This window comes from Pleurodeles waltl, chromosome 2_2 (assembly GCF_031143425.1).
Source record: "Pleurodeles waltl isolate 20211129_DDA chromosome 2_2, aPleWal1.hap1.20221129, whole genome shotgun sequence".
Lineage (NCBI taxonomy): Eukaryota > Metazoa > Chordata > Amphibia > Caudata > Salamandridae > Pleurodeles > Pleurodeles waltl.
The window spans coordinates 161,189,995-161,201,125 of NC_090439.1; the positions used below are offsets into that span (position 1 = coordinate 161,189,995).

General features: G+C 41.6%; 1 protein-coding gene across 2 annotated transcripts in view; it reads right to left on the reverse strand.

Moving 5' to 3' along the window:
* GALNT1 (polypeptide N-acetylgalactosaminyltransferase 1) overlaps positions 1-7,730 on the reverse strand; it is a 684,180-nt gene extending 676,450 nt beyond the window's left edge. The window contains exons 1-2 of one of the 2 annotated variants that reach the window (XM_069219558.1): positions 7,539-7,730; positions 4,819-5,068 (exon numbers count right to left, since the gene is read on the reverse strand). In XM_069219558.1, coding sequence (XP_069075659.1) covers positions 4,819-4,957 — 139 coding nt within the window. In that variant the 5' untranslated portion in view covers positions 4,958-5,068; positions 7,539-7,730. The remainder of the gene's footprint in view (positions 1-4,818; positions 5,069-7,538) is intronic. The other variant, XM_069219557.1, reaches the window with a different exon arrangement.
* Between the last annotated feature and the right edge of the window lie 3,401 nt (positions 7,731-11,131).

Genomic DNA, 11,131 nt, shown 5'->3' on the forward strand with positions numbered 1-11,131 from the left:
GATAAAGAAAATCCAAGCCAAGGAAGGGCGGGAGCCAAGCAGCTGAGAAAGGGTCAGAGAGCCCACAAAGACCAAAAGTGACCAAGATAAAAGCCTGATTTATAGCATTGTTTACAGATAAGCTCAGGGGAAGAATGCTCTGCAAAGGAAAAGGGAGGCTTTCCTGGACATAATTATTTATTAGATGGTCCCTGCTCCCACACAAAAGAGGGAGGGACAAAGAGGTACGATTGACCACTAGCAAGCAAGGATTTTTAAATGACTTTGTAACTAACATATGAAACAGCAGGAAGCCCACAGCAGAAGTATACAAGAGGTCGTACGTTTACGATCGACCTAAAAAGTAGTTTGCCCACGCTGAAGTATATTTGCAATCGTGCGATTATCCCTGTACCAGGATCGCTGTCCAAGGCGGTAACCAAACGGCCGCAAGGTAGGACAAACAAAGCATTTACCAATGACATCAAGTGATTTTTGAAAGGCAAGCCCATGAAAGACTCAAAGTGATGGGCGTGGTTAAAAACCCACAATACTTACAACAGATCAAAGCAATTGGCATTCGACCTAAAAGGGGGCACAAGCAAAAAAAAAAAAAAAAAAAGGTATTGCGCCCTTACATTTACCATGTAAAACAGCTACATAAGCTGACACTTTCCTATCCAGCTAATCATACTGTTTGAAGAACTCACTATTGCACGTAGTTTAGCTGCATTTTCCACAAATACCCTAAAACTTACTTTCATGAGCCAAATCCGTTGGCCAACAATAAAGGGACAGCAGAAAAACGACATCTTACTATCCTTTCATACTATGTTTATCATGCTGGGTCTAGCAGTTCATTCATTTCAGAAATCAGTGTTTGCCCTCACATACAGAGGTTTAAATCCCTGTTGGTCCGCTGTGCATTTCATCCTTCTAGGGGCTCAGAATGAGTACCACTTGAGCTGGGTAACAAGCATCTGTAACCTGTTAACTTCGCCTAGAGCCCACTTTAGATTGAACGTGCACTTTACAAAGAGCCTATGTTGTGTTGTTCCTTTCACTCTGAAACTGCCTCAATGAGATATATAACCTGTTCTCAATCAGCCACGTTAGTTTTACAAGACACTGAACAGAACTAGTGCTAAAACACACCCATGCTGCTTTGACCAACTGATTCCCAGTACTACGATCTACCTCTTAAACGCATACCCTATACAGCCTACTACATGTTGCCTTTAACTTTGAAATTCCTCAAAAAACGTAAGTAAATATCCAGTAACGACATCCCAGCTGACTGGGGAGGGCTTACGTTCCAGCCAACCTCTATGTGTGACTACTTAACACCTATCACATTACTTATCAGAAGTGAAATTTTGTTGGCAGAAACTTTCGCCCTTCAGAGCTTGTGTAGGAACACGTAACAGTTCACGGACCGGATGAGGATCCTTGTCCTCCTCCAACCACACTCGAGCGCACTGCAGCTCCAAAGGAGGTAGGTGTTTGCAGATGAAGGAGGTCCTTGGCTTTCAAAGAAACTCCCAGTGAACTTCTAGCCATAGGCCGCCTTTTCGAAATGCTGATCGCTTTCCTCGTCCAAGCTCAAACGGCCTGAGTTGATTCAGCGAAGCAAGCACTAGGCATGTCTGTTGAATTTTGATCATGCATGAATAATTAACACAATCATATATCCTACAGAAACGGAAATAATTAATGAACCGCTCTTAGATGTACACAACTAATGGCAAAATATTTATATAACCATCTTTCACTCTTAAACTGACACATTTGTTTGAAAAAAATTAAGTAGCGTGGCATTCTTTAATAACAGGCACAGGCAGTGCGTTTTACCAGACACCTGCCGCCAAGCACTTTACAATTTTTCAAGTTTGTGGGAAAAACTGTTAAGTTGCCAACATTAAGCATGCAACTGCTACACCAAAAAAATACCGCGCACTTAATGTGGCAGCAGCGATATTACACCCAACCGAACAGGAGTTAAAAGGGGCAGCAATGTCAACGTAGCGCATGCAACAATCGTACCAATATTTAGAGAAGGAGAACTCATCCAGTCAAGCGTCAAGGATTACATTCTGAAACGTGTATTTGCGCCCAGTTACCATATACATCTAACGTAGGCGTCAAACAAACATGGCAAAACGTAACCCTGAATGAATGGGCTCAACTCGCTGCAATCTGCACATGGCGCCATGCATGAAGGCAGACGCGCCCTATAACGGAGCCGGTGTGCTTTGTTTTTTCCACAGTAAAAAGGTACCATTTTAAAAGAACATGATTATTTGCCTATATTTACGTTGTATGTGTTGAAGTCGGTTACCAGCAGCAAAACGTGATAGTAAACTACGGCCGAACTTGCCATCTAAGATCAAAACTCATGTTGACATTCACAACACCTGAGGTCAATGTGTCCCTCAAAGAATTTGAACTGAAGCTGCACTCTCAAGGTAAGTGGGAGTCATCGATCGCTTTTTGTAGTAGATCGATTCATAATTAACAAAAAAATAATGTAATTATGTGTTACAAAGATTATTTTGGTGCCAATAAGTCACGCAGGCAGCAGATGGACATCGTGTCATGGTTCCCGGAATGACACAACGGGTGTATGCTTGATGTGATTCACAGTTGGCACGTCTGTGGCTCATTGGCAGGAATGCTGTCTTCCGTTACAGTTGGCTTCCTTCTAGCTTACCCATTGTTCTCCTCTCTTCTGTGACCCTATGAACAGGCCAGCTCCCCAGTTCAGGGCCTCATCTCACTGGCTGGAAACAAGTGCCCTATTTACCTGCTGGCCCATGGAAAGTGGGCTACGCTGTGGGGGCTAACTAAAATCAAGCAAAATCCATAGCTGAACAACATCTGCCTCGTGGCACCGGGATGGGAAGAAGTAGACATCAACAAAAGTGATTTAATAAGGAAAATGGCAGAACTTTATAGACTGCAAAATGGAATGTTACTCACAATATTAATGCGACAGAACACTTAAGTCTGGGAGACATTACAGCAATATTTCAATAAGGCAGATTTCACTTTGAAGTACTTTCATAGAATGTTAAGGTGCCATTGAATTATTTCTCATTCAAGCATCAACAACAATTAGATCAGAAACTGTAGTGGGCATGCTCCTTCAAAAATATACCTATGAAAACAAATATGGCCTACTAACACTATTTCAAGCAACTATATAAAAAAAAAAAATCACAAATGTATTAACGTGCAAAGGTCAAATCCAGTGTTATTACCACAGTAAAATTCACATGACAAAAAAAAAAAAAAAAAAAACACTGTTTATTTCCTCTTGGCATGTTTCAATGACTTCACATGGGGAAACAACTTTCCTAATAATCATAAGGCCTCTTCAATAGGATTTTACCTCACTGCACTAATTTCACCCCTTGCATCTTGGTTTTGCTTAAAATACCTTGTTATTATAAAACATATACACATGAACAAGTGTAACTGAATAAACAATAACTGCATAGTATATTAAGACGTTTATTGTCTTTTCAGAGGGAACAGAGGAGCACAGTGACCCACGCAAAGCGTCACTGCTTGCAAGTCACTGCCCTTAGTATACTCAACACTAATAAACAGGATGCCATTCTGTTCCATCTATAATACATATGTGAATACTTTTTTGCCATTTCATGTTATTCATCACAAAACAATGATAGTTGGAGTCATTGTAAATATGTTTTTTATTTAATACACATTCTGTAATAGGTCGCATCAATATTGGCTTTGTAGTTTTTGCCATTAGTACCACTGGAGCTAGCTATTTTTTGTTCAATGAATTGGAGAACAATTTATCTGTAAAGATTAGTCTAGGACCCTGACCAGGCACCATATCCCACTTCCCCATCCTACCTCCACACATCCTGTGTCTCCCATCATTTTAGTACAAAAGAACTCTGCAAGACGATCCTTAACAAATCCATAACCACAATTAACCCCTTTTCTCTCAGAGACAGACCGCGCACACAATTCTAAGTCCATGATTCTATCATATGGAGTAGCTGACCTTCCTCGAACCCTCAGATAAGTAACTAGAGAAGACAAACGGAGAAACATCTGCTTCCACTAAGGTCATCTTCCTTAGCGTAGACCAGTACCTAGAAGAAGTTTACTCTTACCACAATCCGGCCACAAAACTGAAAGAGACACTATGTCAATGTGTCAACTCGAACAAACCAGCTAAAGAGATCACAGTGAACATATTTTTCAAGAGGAAACTCCGATTGCATGAACCTGGCAGACATTTTCAAAGGTCCCCCTGCAAACGTTTCCATGAGGCTTTGTGAAAGAGTGGTTTCTACAAAGTGCTGGGTGTGCAGAAAGCATAGCACTTTCTTTTACCAGCATATGCGTGCTGGAAAGCAAAAAACTAACTTATTACAGTTCCTCACTGTCAAGCATTTTTTCTGTCTCTGTAATTGAAGTTAACCCAATGGCGAAACACAGTTTTAGACCAAGGGTGTTAAAACGTAAAGTATAATAATGGAAAAGTACAGACAGCATGGGCCAGATTCCCTATCAAATATTCGCTAAAGGCAAATAAGTTAAACCTGCATATAATTTTATTTACAACTACTTTTTTTCATATATTTGCCATTTAAGAACCGCAAAATTCATGGGAAAAGAACAAACTTTAGTGAACAACCTGATTTTACAATAGACAATATGTCACTATTTACACAATCTAATCAATCAGATTCTTCATGCACGTATGTAAATGAAAAGGATCGTTGACATTAGTTCTGGAACCCACTGCACGTGGAATTGTTCTCAAGATATGCCCTTGAATATTTAGTGGTGACTCACCTTCTCCAGCTGGTAATCCTCGCTCCTTCTTCTCATCACATTTGTTGCACTCGCTGAAGTAAAGTAGCAAAAACATATCCAAAAAAACCCAAACCAGTGAGGTGGCAAGGACCACCTTACAATATGCCAATTTTTTCATAGCACTTACAAGCAAATAAATCTAAAATTAAAAAATGTCCAGAAAAGGAAAAAAGAAGGCACGCCACTAGAACGGGTTTATTCCAGTTTCATTAAGAGTGCTGGGCCAAATCTACAACAGAAAAGAAAGAACGGGTAAAAGATATTTCAAAACACTCAGCTGTGTTGAACACTGAAAAAATATATTTACAGAGCAAAACAACTGGTTATGTTGGCATAGTATTTACGAAAACTATACAAAGCCACAAGGTTGTAAAGTACTTAATATGTTATATGCAATCATAATTTTACAGACGTGTGAGGGGGGACGACACTGGGGCTGGAATTCATTACTATTATAGGCTTCAAGTACAAACCCAGAGAGAGTTAAATACCATCTTAATCTCAGAAAAAAAAAAACAGTTCTGCAAATCAAGTCTTCACCAATATATTCGAGCTGATGTAGAGCAGCATGTACTTGTACTCTTTTTAAAGCAGTATAAGAAAAGTGAGGGGTTACTGAAATGCTGCCCTACTGCCTGGGCTGTGGCTAGGGTGCCGTTTCCTCTAAACTAATGTCAGTGTGTCACGAGGAGCAAGACAGAAAAAGGCCACTCTTGGATGGATGTTAGAGGTCACACAAAAAAGAGAAAAACATAACACACACACCTTCATGGCATCCAAGTCCAGAGGAAGGGAGATCAGAAACGGTCAGAGGAACAAGTGAAATACAATCAAGTTAGCATGTTTTCACCTCAGTTTCAGTGAACTGAAAATTGATGCCTCCTTTCCAACCCCCAGAAAACATTTTGATAACTATTAAATCAAAAAACAGATACTGAAGACAAACCTAGCCACAATAGGTTCCCATAAGAAACTCTTAATGGTGGAAGTATCCCCAGCCCCTTAAAGGGGTTTGACACTTTATTCTCCAACACTAATGAAAGGTAAAACACGGATTAGATGCCAATCAAAACCCATCTTTGAAGGCCAACAAACTAAGGAAAGTCTTTAGGGCGCTGGCATGTTAAGACACTCAAGAAGCGAGGAGACTGCAAGGGGAAAAAAATCTTATGAAGCAAGACATAACGGATTTATCAGCATGTCTCTTCCACAATCGAATTCTAGGGGAGGGGGTGGAGTGGCAGCAGATACTTCTCTGCTCATCCTACAACTTACCAGACACACTGCTTGCCACCCACAATCTCAATTTCCAGTCTCTGTGCGTATCTATTGAGATTACCACATGCTCAGCTGAACGACATTCGTGTACTGGTAACCTTTCTGTTTGACTCTTTTGGCAGCACAGTGCTGACGAGTGCTTTACACCCTAAACACTGTCAGTTGGATATATCATTTAAATGCGAACGAGATCATTCGACCAGGCATGAGCCTCAGCTTCATTTTAACATGAATAAGCAAAATAAAAAGTTTGAGCAGAATGTAGAAAAGGAAAACGTGTCAGATGTCGGCCACTAAAAATGTACGATTCGGAGCGGACAATGCTGCGGAACAACGCACACAAAGCTAAGAAAATAATTTTATAAAGAACATAGGTAAGTAACCGTTCTATGTGAGGGGGCAAACTTACAAGTGCAGTTCAGAAAGATGTTTTGAAACACGACTAATAACCCTCGTCTATAATGGCCTCAGTTCAAACATACATTCCTCGGCTTTTCATTGCAACAAGAAGGCTGTTTACGCTGGTGTTTGGGGGAAGTAGTAGGAATTCGATATGCTCAGTGCCAACGTCTTATGCGTTTGTTGGCACTAAAAGGGCCTAATGGGCAATGTGCAACGCGAGTTAGATTTCCGTGGTATAAACGTATTACAGTTTCATTTTCTCAAAAAGTAATCTATTTTTCATTCTTTGGTCAGATTGATTTAAATTGTCTAGTAAGATCCTCGACACTGGCATCTCAGGAAGTATAAACGCGCGTGTTTCTTTGGCGTTTATCACAGAAGATTAATTAAGGATGGCTCTTGGGAGGTGCTGGGATGACGTCCACCTAGAAGAACTGTGAACTGAAGCAGCTGGCTACCCGCATCTGTATCGCTTGGTATCTAAATGTGAAAGAAATGTTGACTTGACTGTTCGAGGGAGACACTCGGGGTACCAAACGAAAGTGTTTGTGTCAGACTTTGCTGCCAGAGTCGAATCCCGGGATGCCAAATCCATTTCCAAAGCGTGGAAACCTTTACTTATAACAGCAAAATGAAAACCAGCAATTACAGTTCCCCGGGTGCCGGGGGCTGCGGCAGCGCTCCCAGCTTCTGCGGGATGAGACTGCGGAGAATAAGCCGAGGAGCCGTGCACTGTGTGACCTGCTTTCACAGCCCCAGTATGGGGAAGAAGGAACGTCTGTCCCGAGCTCACCCTGACTCAGAGAAACCTCGGGGGAATCCCAGTCACTGAACCAGCTACCGGCATCATGAAACCAGCCATCAGACCACCGAGCTACCGAACATGTACTGGCATCAGTGGAAGCCAAAATGACGTACCTCGCCTGCGATACAGTTCTGCTTCCCTCATATGATGGCTACTCCCACCCTCCTGATCAAGAAACCCCTGCAGGTGACCCTCTCAGCCATCCCTTGCTCACCATGGTCGCCAGGTCCGCCGCCCCCTGCTCTGTCTCTCCCCCTGCGGGCGGCGGTGTGGAGGGCTCGGGAGCAGCCGCTGTCTCGGCTCGCAGCTCTCACCAACCCAGCTGCAGCTCACCCTCCCTTACGGTTCGCCCCGCGGGACAAACCAACGCCGAGCGCGAGCGCTACAGAACCAACAGATCACTGCCAGTGGGAGCGGCATGAACACCGAGGAAGGACAAACGCGTCATAGCCGCTCCCCGGGAGACCATTGCCCTGTGTTGTTGAAGAGGCCATGTTTAAATGCCATACCTGTTAATGGAAGTGAACGGCAGAACTGAGGTCTGGTTTATGTTCTTGGCAGTTTTGAAACAATTTTGCAAAACAATCCGTTTTTTTTAAAAAGAATAATGAATTTGACATTTTAGCTGAAGCAAAACATTAAACGATATACAAAATATCTAAATTAAAGTGCTTTAACGTTTGTTATTACGACTTAAAGCACCTCCTATCAGCTTTTAAATTGTTTGATATTCTCTCACGCTAGATCAATTTTCTGTCTGAATATACTTTTAATTCAATAGTATAGCCATTGCCTTGCTTCTAATGTAGGCTCCTTCTTTTTAAAATCATTTCTATAACTATTTGCACGAAGTAAGTGGGGGGAGGGCTTTTTAGACCCCTCGTGACACTAAGAAGATTTGCCCCCACAAGAAGCTGTAAAGAAAACTATGGATTGTGAAGTCACTGTGCGGCCACTTGGTGTTTTTTTTTTTTCAAAGCCTTAGGTGTCGCTGTCAAAATGGAGTTGCGCGAGCTCTGACACATAGAACGAAAACTTTTGAGCCGTTCTGATCTGTAGGGGGCACGAGGGGAGGACGGCATGACAGTGGAGATGACTGATGTGGTGCGAATGTGCAGGGCATCTGTAGCTGTGGGGCTTGGCCGAAGACACTATTTTAGGGTAAGCGCACAAAAGCTATATGGGGGCACAGGGATACATGCCAATAAATCTATTCAAACGGTAGACTCCAGATTTTTTTTAAAGTAAATAAAACATGACTTTATTTTAGCTGGCTCCCGACAGAAAGTGCCTCTGCTTCAGTAGACGCCGGGGAGGGGCGAAGGAATACATTCTCTCTATTATTTTTTTAATCCCCCCGCTATTTTGTGGTTATTCTGTTAACTCTGCCACAAGGATTTCAACCACTCTTTAATGAGTTCGGGTGACGACAGGACGTTCCTATTGCAATTGTGGGATAGCTCACTCCATCCCTCCACACTTTGGATTGTGTCGTAATCTTGCCTAGTAAGGGTGTGGTAAACCACTCTCGTTCAGTCTCCTTTTCTGACTCCGTTCTTTCTTTGTAAGGGTCTTTTAGCACTTTTCTCTGTGCCTCAGGGGTTTGGGATGTATTTTTAACCAGGTAATGTTCCTGGTAACTAGCTCTGCTCCTCTTTGAGCGGAGACCATAATTCCCTTCACAGACGCTACCAACCAAAGGGCCTTTTAGATAATGGGTGTGCTAGCCCGCCTGGTCCTTAATAAGTAAACTTACTAGGGGGCGCGTATAGGTCGATGAACCTTTTGAATCGCATGGAGAATCCTAGTCATGCAGTGACTATTGAATCGATAGCTAACATCAATAATCAAGAAAACATTCTATGGAAAACGGCTTAAAATAATCTATTTATGAATAACCACAATTCAGTAATGAGTTAAACAATTTTTATTTCCCTATTGATTACAATTCTAAGTCATCCGTTAGTTCAAACTTTTTTCAATCCACTCAATTATTTATTCATTAATAGGAAACATCATCACTTCAAGAACAACATATGCGAAAACGCAATTCCATAAGCCAAGAATACTAGCATTAACAGCAGACTTCAGCAAATAAGTTTGTCAGTCAATTGTCACTGTCAACGTCACCCTTAACAGCCTACCTATCCAAGATTAGCATCAGCATGTGGGACTTCATGCAAAAACATTTTAGAGAAAAACATTAATTTGGAAAAATCTAAGTGAGAAGTCTATAATCAGCGCAATTGGTACCTAGAAGAAAAGGCACACATTTGTCAGTCACATTTTCATAGCTACCTGTAATAGGTGATGTAATATTGTTCTTTGTTCTCAATGTTCTTGTTGTATTGTATTATTCCTTTAAGGAAGAGAATGTTATTGTTGGAATGTATTGTGGGGTTCTGCGGAGCATTCCCTGACCGAGTCAGTTACTCTGTCAGGCTGGTGAGGGGATGCTGCATGGAGCCGTTACTGTTGCGATGCTCGCGCACAGTGCTTCGCGCACAGTGTGTTTACACTGGGCACGAGCATCGCTAGGCAACGGGAGTTGGACGGAGGTTGAGGAAAGACAGTTGCGAAGACGACGCGCTTCGCATTTCCTGTATCGGGGTCGCATTTAACGTTACAATAAAAGCTTGTAAATCACATGAATTTCATAACGTTATTCATCTCAACAAAATTGGCGACGAGTTATTAGCGACCCCGAGGAAGAACCCACACGTCCAGCAAGCAAATGTCTTCACAGCTTGAGGCAGGATTGAAAGGAAGTTAGGACTTGATATTTTCATGCTGTTTTCAACAGGACTTGGTGATTGATGTAGCGGTAGGATTAAGACTTTGTTTATCAGTTGTTTTGTGCCAAGTAAACCAGACTGAAAATGTCTACACGCCGCATTTTACGTTTTCAGATTGTCTGACAGTGTCAAGCAAACAAGTCTCTTGTGCTCTTGCGCAGGGCCTGCGCACGTTTGATTATTTTATTTTTTTCGTAAGTCCATCATTTTTTCAAACTTAGCGAACTTGCTGGATTAATATTTTCTCCTTTCCAAGGAAATATTTGTTGTAAAGTTGTTTCATCATAATTTTTGGTCATGGCTTCTGGAAATGCATGGAATCTTAGCGCTCCTGAGCCATTCTTGCCAAAAGATGGAGAAGCTACTCTAAGATGGGAGGAATGGCGAGAATATTTTGTAAACTACATTTCAACTTTTGAAGATGAAGAAGAACTTACTCCAGAAAAGAAGAAGAAAATTCTTTTACACTGTTTAGGTGCAAAGGGTTTGAAAATTTACAACAGTATTAACAAAAAGATTAGAGCACCTGAGCAAGGAGATGTTTTTAGCCATGCTCTTGAAGATCTCACAGAGTATTTTAGACCTGCCGTGTGCGTAGCTGTTGACCGATTTAAATTTTATCATAGGAAGCAACAATTTGAGGAATCTGTAGATGATTACGTTGCTGCACTCAAGAATTTGGCTTTGTCATGCAAGTTTGGTAATCTTCATGACGAACTCATTAGAGACCAAATTATAATGCACACTGCCAATCCACATATCCAAGAGAAACTTTGGTCTAGAGGGGAAGCACCGTTACGAGAGGTTATTGACATGGTCAAAAGCGCTGAACTCACTGGAAGATGCGCAAAGGCTGTTCTGCGCAGTGAGGAAAAATCATTTTCAAAGTTGGAAGACAATGCTACTATTGCCATAGTCAAGAAAAACAATGAATTATCGTCTAAGAGAGTCCATTTTTATCAAGGGGAGAAAGATAATTCATTCCTGAAAGACAAAAATCATTTTGATGTGC